Source organism: Emydura macquarii, unplaced genomic scaffold (genome assembly GCF_026122565.2).
Source record: "Emydura macquarii macquarii isolate MOO-44397 ecotype Brisbane River unplaced genomic scaffold, CSIRO-AGI_Emac_v2 contig_2676, whole genome shotgun sequence".
NCBI classification, from domain to species: Eukaryota; Metazoa; Chordata; order Testudines; family Chelidae; genus Emydura; species Emydura macquarii.
This window is the reverse complement of record NW_027132813.1, coordinates 16,289,282-16,304,380: the sequence shown is the minus strand read 5'-3', so window position 1 is coordinate 16,304,380 and position 15,099 is coordinate 16,289,282. Positions and strand designations below refer to the sequence as shown.

Below are 15,099 nucleotides of genomic sequence, written 5' to 3'. Positions count from 1 at the left end.
CTAAAAGTACATTTACAAAAATAGTAGCTTCTAAGCAAGTCTCATACCACAGAATCAAGGGACTATTTTAAAGGGAATGTATACATTTGGCCATCTTGCTTCATCAATTTCTCTAGGGTAGAAAAGAGGCCCCATACTTCTGCTTTCTGCAGACGGCGATTGCTGGATGTTCTCATAACCATAGTCATGGAAGCCACCTCACTGACTTCCTCCCCAGCTAAGTACATCTCATGGCACAAAGTGTCTTTTGAGCACTTCAGAGACTGCAAAAGAGTCTAGTGAATATAGAAAATGCAAATAAGTTAGGGCATGTTTTGTTACATCCAGGGTATGGCAGGAGTATTCAAAATAATTCAATCTGCCTCTTCTGTGAAAAAATATTTCCAGGTGTCTTAAACATTTAGCTGTATGGAGGAAAATTCTACACAATTTTGGTAACTGACAAGTCGCTTGTGGACAGCTGTGGCAGACATGACTTTCTTCTATACCTGATTTCCTCTCTATCTAATGTATACTCAGAGCAGATTTTACTGTGCAGCTGGAGGCTTTGTTATAGACAGAAGGATGCTTCTTAGTACAGCTCATGTTTATTGCCTAACTTTTTTTTTTTTGAAAGATGAATTTGGAAAACTTCCCAGATAATACATCTGCCCTTATTACTTGCCCTCCAGAGTATAGGACTGGTCAGGGGAGGCAGTGAGGACAACTACATTTATTAGCAATGAATAAACTGATCTATCTTTTCTGGAACAGTGGGTGATCCCACACACACAAAATATGCCTGCTGGCTGGCATGTACAAGCTGGCATACTTTTATGTCAAAATGCACACAGCTGTATGCACAGTGAAGTCACTCCATCTACAGAACACTCTATATGCCAAATGCCTGATTTCAGTAGTACATAGTAAGGGAAAGATTTATGGAAGGAATATGTAGAGAGAACAATTAATATGGATTTTTACCTTCCATTGGCTTATTTCCTTTAATTGTTTCTTTCTACAATTCCCCCTCCCCTTCATCGTATTTTGGAAGGCATGTTGAATCCAGGTAACTCAGTGTACAGCTATCCAGATTTTTCTGGATTATTTATTGAGTTGTCAAGATACTGGACTTCAACATTTCTGGGTACCACACTAGTTGATTTAAGTTGATCACTAGGTGTAATCTGTAGATGTCTGGACATCCATATTTCAGTCTCAGCCCATCTCCAGATACTATGACTAATAGCTGATCTTCATAGAAAGATTACAATCCAAAGTGATAATAAATTACATTTATCTGTACCACAATCAGCCAAGAAGTGGCAATCTAAAGGGGATTTTATTTTAACATCTTCTCCCATCCATACCTTTCCTAGTCCCTTTCAACCATCTGCGGATACCTTCTCCTGCCTCCTAGCCCTCAGTTTCAATAGTACAAAAAACCTCACTGGCTCAACTGCCCTCGGACAAACACCACTTTGCTTGTACCACCGAAGTCATGACAACAGAACAGATTAGGTTAATGAGCCCAGCTAGCTGTCCCACCCATCAAAGGGAAGTGGAACACTAAGGGGCTTATGAGCCCGAGTAGAGGGAGATTCAGTGATATCCATTACTTTTTGGCTCTCCTCAGACTATTAGTGGAAAATATCCCCCCTCCACTGGAGTAATAGCCCAATCAGAAACACTGCACCCTCCAGCCTTGTGCAGGTTAGACCACAACAATACAGAAATACAATGGGATGAGCAAATAAAAGATTTTCACTAAACACATTGGAGGTTACATGTTTTTAATATCAGGGGAACTAACATCAAGTAATTTAGGTGATGAGGGGAATCCATTGCGTGTTGCTATGAGCTTGATATGCCCAGTCAGAGACCCCTCCCCTGAATCACTACTGTGTTTAAAGCACCTTAACTCAAAGTCAGCAAAAGGAGTGAATACAAGACTTCTAATTGACATGCTAGCATTGAGCAAAGTGAATTGATTCAGCATATCAACAGGAAATCAGAGAAAAGTGATCACTTTGGTCTTCATCTTTTTCATCAGATTCGATCAGTAGCATGAGCTGGCATCCCAGAAACTTGATCAGCTCAGCCTAGACATTTCTCAGGCAGCCCAACTTTCCACTGGTGCCCTGGAAACACACTTGTCTGGTCCACAAAATGAAGGCATCAGCAGAAGCAGATTATTTCAATAGAGCACAGCACACTTCACAGGCTTTCCACCTGAAAATCTTACTCTCCCAAGCTAGAAGCAAAGACAGAAAGAGTGCTGATGATAGGCAGCGACCCAGAAACAGCAGAACTATTGGTACCAGTCAATTTGTCAGATTGGTGAACCTCCTACCACACACATCCACAGCCAGAACACTGATGGTCATAGTCACAGACACATTTTGTCCCATCACTCTTAGAACACTAGAAAAATCCAAAATCAGGAGCAAGGGAGAGAAGGTTTTTCCACCAACTCTCCCATCACCACTAGGACACTAAATGGTAGCAGAGGAGGAAAAATGCTTTAGGCAAGGTCTACACTTACCTTGAAATTCAGCGGCAGTCGATGGGAGTTACGCAGGCTATGCAAGCTAACTCCTGTTGACTTCGTAACTCCTCTTCTACATGGCATCTTCACTGCGCTGCGCTGATGGGAAATGTGTTCCCGTCGACACAGCGCTACGCCACTTGGTGGGTGGTTTTAATTAGTCAACTTCCCAATCAATTGAGTGGGTCTTCACTGACCGCTCAATCGATCTGGATACATAGATCTGACGGCAGTGAATTTGCCGCTGTCAGTAAAGACATACCCTTAGAATCAATAGCCAATACACTTCAGAGATCTCACCCCAGAATAATAAATAAAAACCCAGTTTATGCTTACCACTAAAAAAGGCATCATGTCTGCAGCAGAGTTGACCATAGTGTATGTCTCCATGTCTGAGTCAAAAGGAGTCAAAATCCCATCTCTGATAAAGTTTTCTACAGGCTCTTTGTGAGAACTTGTAACTTTCAAGTGAATGCATTCAGTTATAGACTTAGCACAACTGAAGTAGTCTTTACATATCTATCACGCAATATTCAAAGTAAAATACACAGATCTTGCAATAAAAATGATATAGAAGATAATAAATGGGAAAACAAATACAGAGTACAATTTAAACATTCTGTAAGTAATTTAAATTAATTTACCTGTAAAATACGTATTGGCAGGTAGAGTGGAACTGGGGAATTTGTAATAACCATTTCCTGGGAAACGAATTCCTTTCATTACATCTACCCTCGATATAGCTAAAGATGAATCCATCCTTTCCAGCTGGTAGATGGGAGAAGGCCCATTAAGTTCTTCAGGTTCATTCCAATTTATTTTTAACACTGTGCTGTTTACACCTTCAAGATGAGGAGCAGCGAGTTTTCTTGGAGCTAGGTGTAGGGAAAAAAATTGTTAGTCGTGTCTCACTGTCCGGACTGCTTGGGACTTAATTTCATATATGTAATATATTGTGTATGAGGGAACCAGTTTCTGGTCAACCAAACAATAAATGCAAATCTCCATCATACTGTGCTACTATACTAATGGAAGGATTCTTGATGTCTAAAGAAACCTAGTCTCAATCCTGTAATAATGCCTCATTTGATATTCAAACTTCTGATACAATTATTTACTATTCCATCCCATGCAGACCATGAGACATAACTCTTGTGGACCCTTAATAATCTAAATCACTTCCTGCATAATAACTAATATTATGTCCTTGATTAGACTTTTAGACCCCAATCCTCCACTGCTTTCAAGGGGATCCATGCAGGCATACTCCCACAGGGTTCTCAATACAGGGTCCGGGCCTAACCTCAGAGGAAAATCAAAATAATCATATTTAGTAGCTTCTTCATAACTACATTTTAGCACTCTGGCACATGATAAAACAAGATTTTGCTACAAAGTGATCAACAAGAGCACAACCTTCACCGCAATACTTGTATTGAGGACCCACAACACAGAGATTTCACTCTAGCAGATAACCAGTTTGACACATCCTCCCTGCTTCCATGAAAAGTTCTTCCTCAAAGCAGATATATATATAGTTTTATGAGTCATTGTCATGTAAGTAAGATACTTCTCCAACCTGAGTAAATGTTACTCTCCATCTTTTCTTGCCAAAAAACTGGTGCACTGTAGGACACTATGAAGCTTATACAAGACTCCTGCTTTGCAGGAATGAGCATGTGACAGTTTGATATTATTACTTTTTTCCCCAATACTGGAACATTCAGTATGACACCTATTTAATCAGACCAACTGTGCTGGTCACTGTACAGTTGAATCATGAAACGAAACTACTGAAGTTTTTAAAAAACACTGTACAGTAAGCCACTGGAGGGCAGCATGATCTGTTTGGATAATGAAGTGACGGTCATACAGGTGTGAGTGGAATTGATTCAGCAAAGCAGTGTAATCAGTATTGCTTATGGGTGATGTACAGTAATTCATTATTAATGGAATCCATATCCATTTTAAATTGTTCGTAACCCCTCTCTCTGATAAATAAGGATTTAACACAGGAACCATCATTTTGTGCCACTGGAAGGGAGATATGATGGAAACATGTTCAAGTAAATGGTTCCCATGATGACCACTATAGGGCACCAAACACACTTCAAGCATAACACAACCCAGATTAAAAAACAGGTCTTCAAAATCTGACAAATTACATTACAGCACACCATTGTATATACTATGAGTTCATTATATAGACCTTCATTTGGATTACGTTAATGACATCCTTTTAAAGATTCTTGCATTTACAGGACCATTAACATATTTTTCATTTCTCCCATTAACCTGTATCATGTTGCTATTTCTTTTCCTCCAACTTGATAAATACTCTTCTTGAAGGGGGGAAAAAACCCGCCAACCATACTATGTGTTGTAAATTCCTACTTAGGCATCATTTATGACTTCACAATCTAATTAGTATCACACTGCTATGTTAGAAATTTACAATGTCAAAATTAAAGTAGTGTGGTGTGAGGTCATAAGCTTTCCCTGCATAAGTAGGGCAGAACACTAATGAATTTCAATATTAATGTAGAGGTTTAAACAGAAAACATGGCTTAATCAAAACTTCACCTTCGGAAAGAAAAGGTGTACGTCAGCATTTTAAATGGGAGTACTGAGGTTAAGCCCTCCAGTTCAACTTACTGATGCTGAAACAGAAATGCTAAAATTCATTATTTCTAAAACGTACACAGATAGCCAACACTTATGACAACATGCATATCTCCCTTAGAAGTCCACCATTAATAAATGGTAGCTGCTTGGACTGTAATTATGGCATTCCTGCTACCCAAACTTGAAGCTTTTATGGGGCTTATGCAATTAACTACTTAAATGCATCGTAACACTTGCTTCTGTGACAGGGAAGTATTGATCTTTTAATCATTTTCAAGTCTCCTCTAGCACAAATAAATGTACTACAGTTACAGTTAATGCACTGTGTACATGCATTAAACACTGGCATGACACAATTTATTATTTTGTGATATATGGAATAGAAGCCTAGCCTTTCAGAAAGTCTTTGCTATAACATCAGTATTTAAACTACAATGTCCTTGGTGCTTGAGAATTCACCTCCTTGCACACAGTGATAGTCTCTCCTTATTTGTTTACTTAAGTCTAGACCTCCACCCCCCCAAAAAAGCCAAAATAAATCTATAACACTGGCCTTCATGGTATTGTATGCTGAAATTAAAAAAATTCAAGACTAAAAGATACGGTACATATTTTCCTAAAGGTGTCACTGTGGTACCTGTGGCTACTGTATTAAGATGAACTGACTATAATTCTACCTATTTAATTTTTTTCTCTTACATTCTGTTAAGACACCTGTCAAAATAATGAGCATACTGTATTTTAGTAGATTCAAAGTCACATTTTGTGTATTTTAATTATGTAGTTTTAACATCTTGTAATATAATACATATTTAATATATTGTAAAGCTAAAACAGTATTTAAAAGCCTATGATTGCTGCATGCCATTGTGTAACAGAGGGCACCAGAAAGACCAGTAAAGACAGATGGTCCATATAGCTTATGTTAAAGTCATATATCCAAATGTAGACATTACTACATAGATCATTACAAATAAGCCTTTTCTATGTATGTGTGCGCACATGCAAAACCGAAGTTGCTAAGTAAAGAGCAGTTAATTTTGTTTTGTTTGAAATAATACCATTTTAGTTTTAGAATCTAAGACAGATGCCAGCATTTCACTCTGAACAGATGGTAATTCCATCTAATAGTGCATCTCTGTATTAGTAAGGTCTGTTGTGTATACAAACAGTAATAAACACTAGGTAAGGATCAAAATAAATTTTAATTGTTGACATTAAATTCTGGCAGCCACAGTTCTAAAGATGCAATATTCCTTTCTCAAGTCTGTCAGGTTTACTAATACAACTGTTAAAGCTTTTCCATGTACTGCCAGATTACTGTCCCAGTAAAAAAATGTTTAGATTATGGCTACAAAACCTTTACCAGTCTACATACTTGCATATGTTTGAATAAATAATTCTGAGTGTATTACAGGTGGATGTTCCTGTACCCATCAGTATTAGTCTGCAAATAGCTATTTAAGGTTTTCAAGATGATTACAAGAGCAAGATGTTACTCTTGCTTGTACTATTTTAAAAGTCAATAGTAACAATGAAGTCATTTAAATACTTACACTTTTGACTGCTGTCCACTAGAGTTCATAATGTAGCACATTCAAATCAGAGCAGTTGTGAACTTCACAACCATTTTAGAGGGAGCAATTTATTTATTTATTTTTGGCAGGGTGGGGTGAGTCCTATTTGTCTCCAAATTTTATCTACGAGTAAAATTATATGCAAAGCTAGACAGCTATCAGTTTTACTACTGCTATGAGTTATTTGGTTCACAGAACCCTACAATTGCTTCTATACACACTTTGAGCAGAATCAAATGTGTCAATAGTAAATGAGTGAAGCAATAGTACTTATGGCTTCTGACAATCTTTTTAGACTTTTTCAGAAGAACCTTTTTAGGGTTTGTTTGTTTGGGTTTTTTTAATAGAAATTTTAATGTAAAAGCAAATGAAAAACATGCATAATGGTATCAGGAGACCATTTAACAACATGTATTATAATCAGAAGTTAAAAATAGATGTAAAATACAGTATTTAAAAAAATCATGAAAAATATATTGCTTCCACCATATGGGAAAACCAATGACTTACCAACCGATTTAAGATGCAGCATATTGAGCTGACCATATGTTACAGTGCTGTTGAATGGCTGAGTGATTCATGCCCGTCACATTCTAGTATATCAATTAAAGCTCCTTGAAGTCTGCATGATTTGTGTCTCTGTTATTAAACCCTGCTAATTCATCCCACTTACACATCTGTTATAAATCTCTAGGAGTGCTGCATGATTCATGGCAATCTGTGAGCATGGTACAGCAAATTCTTCTCCTTGTAATTAACAGTAAATTGTTTTACTGCCATGCAATGAATTTTTCAGTTATATTGCAAATGAACTCCTAAATGCGCGGTTCTTTCCTAAGAACTGACTTATATCATTAGGCAATTAAAAAAGTATTGCTTTGAACCAAAAGCTTTTAATCAAGAGAAATACAACTTACACATATCTTAAAGACCATGCAAATTTGACACACTGGCAAAAGAATAATTTGAGCTACTTTCTGAAGTGTAATGTTGGTAGAACAAACAAATAACTTTTGGCTTCCTACTATTTTACCAAGACTCAAAGAGCAGTTTAACTACAGCTTAAGAACACTCAGTGAGACAAGTTTGAGCAGATATCTCAGAAGTTACTTAAGTCTTCTATCATTACCAAATTTCTCAGATTACTTTACACTTCTCTAATTGTAAAAGAGTGCCTTTATTCTTGAAATAAATAATTGGATAATTAGCCAAGCTGAATCATCAGACAACTCCAATACTGTTCAAGTGTTCTTGTCAAAGGTGAAGCAAATTCATCTCAGTTTTGCCTCTGCAGCCTTCTGAAGAGGCTTTGATTTTTTTCCTTCTACATTCTTGGCAGCAGCCTCCAATTCATGAGTCCATACATCAAGTCAGTAGTTTAACAACAAATGAAATTAAATTCAAAGAAGGGAAACTAATTGAAGGACAGCAACAAAAGTGTTTGGTAATGTGCTTTTTAATATGGCATGCCACATTTGCATGATAATTTTTCCTTTTTAGCATGGAGCAGAAAGTGACTAGCTTAATGAGGGATTATTCAAGACAGGAATGAACAAAATGCATTCATAACTAAGAACAAAGATTGTATTATGAAACAAAAACAGGCAACTGCAGAGAAGTAACTGGATGATTGGTTTATGCATTATGAATAAAAAGGTAGAAAAATATTTATATTAGTATTCACTAATGACTATATATACAAGATCGTTGTAATTAAAATTATAAATTAACATATTAAGAGAGCTTGTTTAATCACTTTGGGTCCTATTCACAATGAAAAGACTGATGTACATGCATGCAAAACAATGTGTGTTTTCAGACCAGCAGCAAACAGCCTTCATATTTTACTTTTAATGCAGCGAGAAAAGTTAATGCACGATTAATTACCAGGATAACGGGATATGGGTTGTTTTAAGACTGTAGCTTAGAATTGTGCAGGAAACCAATTTATGACAGGCATAAGCAAGTGATGCATTGCTACTGCAAATGGAATGTTGCTCCCCAAAAGGGTTTGCACTGGACTTTATTCATAAATGGATAAAAATGGACAAATTACTTAGATTAAAAGGGTAATCAGAAATAAAATGACATCAGGAGTGTAAGACAGTCGAGACAGCCCATCAGCATCATTACCCCAGTAAACCCAGAGGCAACTCCAAAGCCACCATACAACTGCTTGAGGAGTCTGCCAAGAAGCCAGATGCAGCTGCTGCTGGAAGAATATCTTCTATAAATTAGCTTCTGAACCCTGTAATTGCCATCAAAAGCAAAAGGAGCAGTCATATAATGTGCTGGTGTGAATGGCAGCAATCACAAAGGTATATTTTGGTGTCTCTTTTAAAAACAAACGTTAAATATAAAGTTTAAAAAAAATATCTTACCAAAAGGACAAATGAAAGACAAACTTAATTACAAAAAGTGAGTTCCATCCCACAATAGGTAAGTGAAACACAGCTGTATAGATTGTTTAAGGCACACTGACTATTTGATATTGAGATCTGTAGGATAAGCAAATACTGTTCTGGTATAGCCCTCACACAACTAATTCTATTCTGCTGAAATGTCACAAACTGGGAACTGGGGAAGGGGAGAGGGAGAGAAAAAGAGACAACTAAATGTCTCTGTACCTGACTGAAAACTTTTGAGCATCTGCATGTTTTGCTGTTGAGAATACTGCACTAAGTATACAATGCCACTGATTTGCCTGTTACCGGTTTACAAACATAAAGTAGAACTCCTTAATGACAAATATCTCTAAACTCATTTTGACATTCAGGGAGTGATGCAAATATTCCTTGTATTCTATACAACTGCAATTTTTGAACTTCTTTCTTATGACCAGATCCTCCACTGGTGTAATTTGTATATATCCAGTCTACGAAGCTAGCTCAATTACATCAGCTGAGAATGTAATCTATAATGTAATGGTCTGAGTTAAACAGAGAACAGAAAAAAGTTTTGAAAATAAAAAAAATAGTTTAAGATTTGTGTCAAAGGGCATCTGGGTGCCCTCTCATAGCTTCAGAGTGGCCATGCAAGCAGTCCCGTCTCAGTTGCCCTCTTCCAGTCATTCACTGTTCCCCATTTCCCCTGCCCTGATCATCTGCCTGCATTCTCCACCATGTGTGAAAAAGTAGCCCCTTCCTAGCTCACGCTCCTGCAGCAGGGCACAACATTGACCAGTGCTTCTGCCTCTGTTTCCCTTTTCTTTCATAGCCCCCAATAACTCCACACAAGCTTTCCACATATAGCCTTTTGCAGGGTTAATTTAGTACAAAAGCCTCATAACCACAATCTGGATTTGTCCAGCATAGACCAACCAGCACATTCACTCTTTCAAGTCCCAGTAGTCTATCAACACACCCAGTACAACTCCAGCACCTCTTACCACAGTCCAGCACTCAGGTACAGCACCAACATCACCCCTCACCTCAACACTTAGAGCTGGGGGAAGTCTCCATCCTGTCTGCTTAGCAGATGTGGTTCTAGCCCTTACCAAGAGACTTCAGCAAGCTCACCTCTCCATCATTTCCCAACCTTCAGCCCTCTCTGACTCTTCAGCTCAGAGAGCCAGCAGGTAACTCCCTCGGCCTTCAGCCCACTCTAGCCGTGGCTCTCTGTACTGGGGAAGTTCATAGGTGACTCAACTGCCTTCTGCTTTCACCGTCCTGATCTGGCTCCACTGCTCACTGCTTCCACCTTCAGGAGCAGCCCCTCCCTGAAACTTTCAGCCCAGCTCTGTTTCTTCTTCTAAGCTCTCATCACTCTCATGACTCCAGGTTCTCAGCTCTCTCTTTCACTGAGATTCCCTGAGAGAAGCTGCTAAAGTCCTCAGGGACTGGCGGCAGTGGGAACCTATAGGGAAAAGAGGGCTTCCACGGAGAAAGCCCTGAGAGGCAGTGCTCAGTTAAAATAGCACAGAGGAATCTGAAAAAGGAGGGATAGCAAGGCAAAAGGGAAAATTCCCTGAGAGCTGTAACCTAGGGTGCGCTGAGGAATTCTTTTCTAATCTGGTATCAGTAAGATGTTTTGCCTATGTTTGGATTTAGGATTTAACTCTGTGCCCAATCCTTCTCTTCTTGAGTTAAATGTAAAGAGTTCAGCATTTTGAAACTCTCAGGCATTTTCTTCCTCATTGCTTGTGATCTCACACCTTCATACCACACTACCATCTACAGTAATCTTCCAAAATTCTTTTGTCGGAAAGATGTTTGGATACTTTGGAATCTCTTCTTGGACACAGCTTCGGGATCTTCCAATGACAGCTGGAAGATCAGGCCAGTCAGAAAGCTGTCTCTGCTTCCACTCGAAAGCCGTCCCAAACTTCAGTAATTTTTGAGGGTTGGGGGTGTTTAACTAACCTGTTGTGGATGTAAGTGCTTGAACCTAAGTAAAGTATAGCTTTAAAGTAAAGGCACTCTTGTGTTATACTGTTTCTACCAATCCATCTATCTGCTGGACGGCCGGGTCTCCACTTGATTTATTTCCTGACACCACCTCGCACAGAGTGAAGTTACCAAGAGCTTTGTTTTGGCAGAACCCCGGGTAACAATGCAAGAACCCGGGTAAAAATGGATGCAGGAAGTCCAGAGAGAGAAGACTGCTTGGGGATTCTACATCCATGTTCTGATGCCTCCGTTGAACCAGGCTGGGAGGGATTTGTTTGTTATTTATCTATTTTGAATATTTTAACTTGTTTTAGTTTATGGTTCTAAAGATTTGCCATTGATGAAAAGACCTTGCAAGTTACCAGTGTTTTACTTCTGTGAGTCATACTCCTGAACAGTGTTCCAAGTCTAATCCCCTCTTTCTTTTGTTTTTCTTCTTCTTAATCCAACCTCAATAGCTCTCACTTTTCCTCTTTTTAATGTTACTGCTTCTAATGATTTGATGTCTCTCTTCTTCTTTTGTTGTTTTATTGCGGTGTCCCTGTTTTATCCTTACTCATGCTTTGGCTGAAAAGCACTATATAAATGAAGTTGTAAGGAAATGGAGAGGAGCTGTAGGCTGCCTGAAGAATCTTTTCTTTTTCCTTTACAGATCTTCAAATTAATCTGGTGAATATAGCCAAGATGTTTTAAAATGTTGAGTGATTTGGGGCATCTGCAAGTTCAGAAGGCAGGTACTCAGCTGACAATAAGCTTCCTTTAATGTGTCAATCTGGGCACCCAAAAATAGAGACAACCAATATCAGAAGACACTTCAGAAAATCATGGTCTAAGTATTTATTCGGCATATGAAATCCAGTCAGGCCAAGCCACAGCATTCTTATCAACAATGTTCAAGGCACAAAGACCTCCAGGAAGCTGAGGCATTTTGCAGTCCTCAACAATGTGTCATGGTTTGTGGCTGCCCACATTGACATAGAGGACTGTCTTTGAAACGCCATTGAAATTCTCCTGCAGCACAAATTACGTGTCTGGTACGAAACTGATTGAGAAGGCTCCATTGCCTTTGTGGCAAATCAAACCCGAGTGGATGTTGAGTGGGGTCCGAGACAAGATAATTGTCACTTTCTCTGTGGACCATGAAGCTCACCACGTCATCTACCGTAAATCCCGCACCTGGTAAATTTATCCACAGCAGGTGCTGTGAGAGCACACAACCATGTGGTGGATTAAACAAATCTTTAGTTAACGATAGGTGTGGCATATCATACAATTTCGTCACAGGGTTTGCTACGCTTTCCTCTCTGTGAACACTTTGTTGAACAATACTGCAGAGAACTGGTAACCATGGTAGAGGAGTAGAAATGATGGAATTAAGTTGTATGTTGATCATCCTTGTGTGAGATGAGTGAGACCATACTGGAGCACAATACTTCGCTGCTGAACAACAGCGTGCCAAGGCTGAAGTGTGTAACGTTTGGGTGTTGACACCCCATGTCATTCCAGCCAGTTTTCCCAGCAGATTGTTGCGCATTTTGACCTTGACTGTCTTTGTAAGACAGTCATGATATGTGAGAGTTCTATCCAATGTGATGCCTAGATAGACCAGCTGTGAATCATGCTTTATTCGCTGACCATTAAGTATTATATTCGGCTTTCTGCCTGCTTGTGCACGATATAAGTAGAAGACACTCAACACAGTCTTACTTCCACTTGATATCTAGCACCACTGACGACAATAAATCGGCCCTAGCCACCATACCTGCATTCAAAACACTCTCAAGTATGTCAAAAGAGTGTGACTGAGTGCCAAGTCTTATGTCATTTGCATAAACAAACTTGTGAGATCCAGTATATGGTAGGTCATTTGAATATAAGTTGAACAACGGAGATAATACTGATCCTTGCGGGAGACCGTTTTTCTGGTGCCTCCGAAAGTACTTGTTCTATCACCAGTATGGACAAGGAAATGGTGATTTAATGCCACACCTCCTCCAGCAAGCTCCTTCTGCCAGGAGGGTAACATGGCACAGTTCAGAGCCAGTATAGCTGATTCTTTGCCAAATGGAGATTCCTTCATACTCAGGGAATCCCCACCTACTGTTTCAAGGCAATTTTAATTCCCCTTTGAACTACTTAGTGGTACAACAGGGACTTTGCATGGAGCAGGATCTAATCCACTACACAGTTGATGAGAATGGCATCTCCAAGTCTGTCTAGTAGTATTCTACCTCTTGTATTAACTTTCAGATTACAAAACCAGTAAGTTTTATTTAAAAAATACATTTTAAATACATTTTATGAAATATTTGCTTCCAGGATGGAACTGTTGCAAATATAAAATTATTATGGAAGCAGTATTAGACACTTAACTGTACAATTGCAAACAGTTTGCTACAGTTAAGAAAAATCTGAATGGTGAAAGATGAAATGGCATGCAAAATCCAAATGTTTTGTTCTTTATGTTTTAAAATTTATTAGCATAAAATCTGGGGAAATCAACATCAGTTATACTGTTTTAATTGAGAGAATTCAATACAAGACTGAACCCTCGAATTCTCAAAGTGGTCACTTTCAAGATCTGGAAATAGTGAACAGAAAAATGCTATAATGTGAAATGTCTAAAAAACATCCAGACCTGTCTGTTACTCTGTTTTGTATTCTCCTATCTTTTTTAATGTGATAGGTCTCTAAGGATTAACAGAACTGGGGAGGAGATAGACATAAACAAGCTGTCAAGCTTAACTGAGCTATTCATTCTCAATCTTTGAATAAATATATACATGCAAGGTTGAATAATTTGTAACAACAACAAAGAATCCTATGTAGGTCATATTGGTTTCTGGGGCTATTGGCCCTTGGAATCACTTGGAACAGTGAGGTTCCTATGGTGCAGAGCTGTACAAGCTGGCACTAATTTGATACTCCATTCCATATATGACAATTGAACAGCTGAGAATGATGGTGAGAAGTAAAACCATGCTTTTATGGGTATGGATTCTTCTCAAGACAGTCAAGTTAAAATTTTAAAGGGGCCAAAGCATGAAGAGACAAAATGAATCTCCCTGGAGTTCATCAACTCCCACAGAACCACCTCTGTCCATTGAAACACAGGGACTGAACAGTGAGGGAGCAGAATCCATTGTAAGAGGACAAATCATCTTTCCCGTAAGTGAAAATAGGTAGAAAAGCAACCATGGAAGGGCAGAAGACCACACTAAAAAGTCTAAAAAAATTCTGTTTAGTAGGGGGTTCTCAATTTTTTTTCATATTGTGGAGCACATCACAATAGCTCATTTCATGGATCACCTCTTCTACTGTTCACAGTTGCAAGGACCATGCGCATTCATGATCCCGTAACATCCATGTGACAACTGCAACAATTGTGTAACTGGAAATGGTTATATTGGAAAATTATTTAATGTATGTAATGGTCTTTTATGCAGTGCAGCAGCTGGAAATAAGGAGAGAGCAATGTGACCAGCCAACTTTCTGCACACCACCAGCAAGTGCTCCACAGACTTGGAACTGATGTTTGCAATACTGTATCTATGTAGTAGGGAAACTTCATAACCTGAAAATTTTCAAATGGGCACACCCAAAATATACATGCACATCAGTGTGTCCCTGGCATAGGTACAGGAATGCTCAATACACATAAGCTATTCAAAATTTGCAAGTCCACTTCCTAAGAAAATAATTCAATCCCCACTTGCATGTAAAGTCAGGCATTTGTAAAAGTGCATACACACTTCTCCATGCTTTCATTTGAAAATCTGGCACATGACTACTTATATGAAGCAACTGATTTATTATCATCTCTAGTCTGCGTAAGAGCTATGGATGGACATGATATAAAAAAACAGGAATAGGATAACTAAATAACTGACTTGTAATTGAGAGAGAAGCACATAAATCCTGCTGGCATTACAGTATACTGTTAACCTGAATGGAAAACATTTTGTTTTGTTTTTAAGCTGTC

The 15,099-nt window shown here is 38.6% G+C and overlaps 1 protein-coding gene across 1 annotated transcript in view; it reads right to left on the bottom strand.

Annotated features, from left to right (window-relative positions):
• The window catches only part of USH2A (usherin), a 511,874-nt gene that overhangs the window by 390,059 nt on the left and 106,716 nt on the right, over window positions 1-15,099 (bottom strand). Inside the window, exon 20 of the mRNA XM_067564962.1 lies at window positions 3,172-3,402. Coding sequence (XP_067421063.1) covers window positions 3,172-3,402 — 231 coding nt within the window. The remainder of the gene's footprint in view (window positions 1-3,171; window positions 3,403-15,099) is intronic.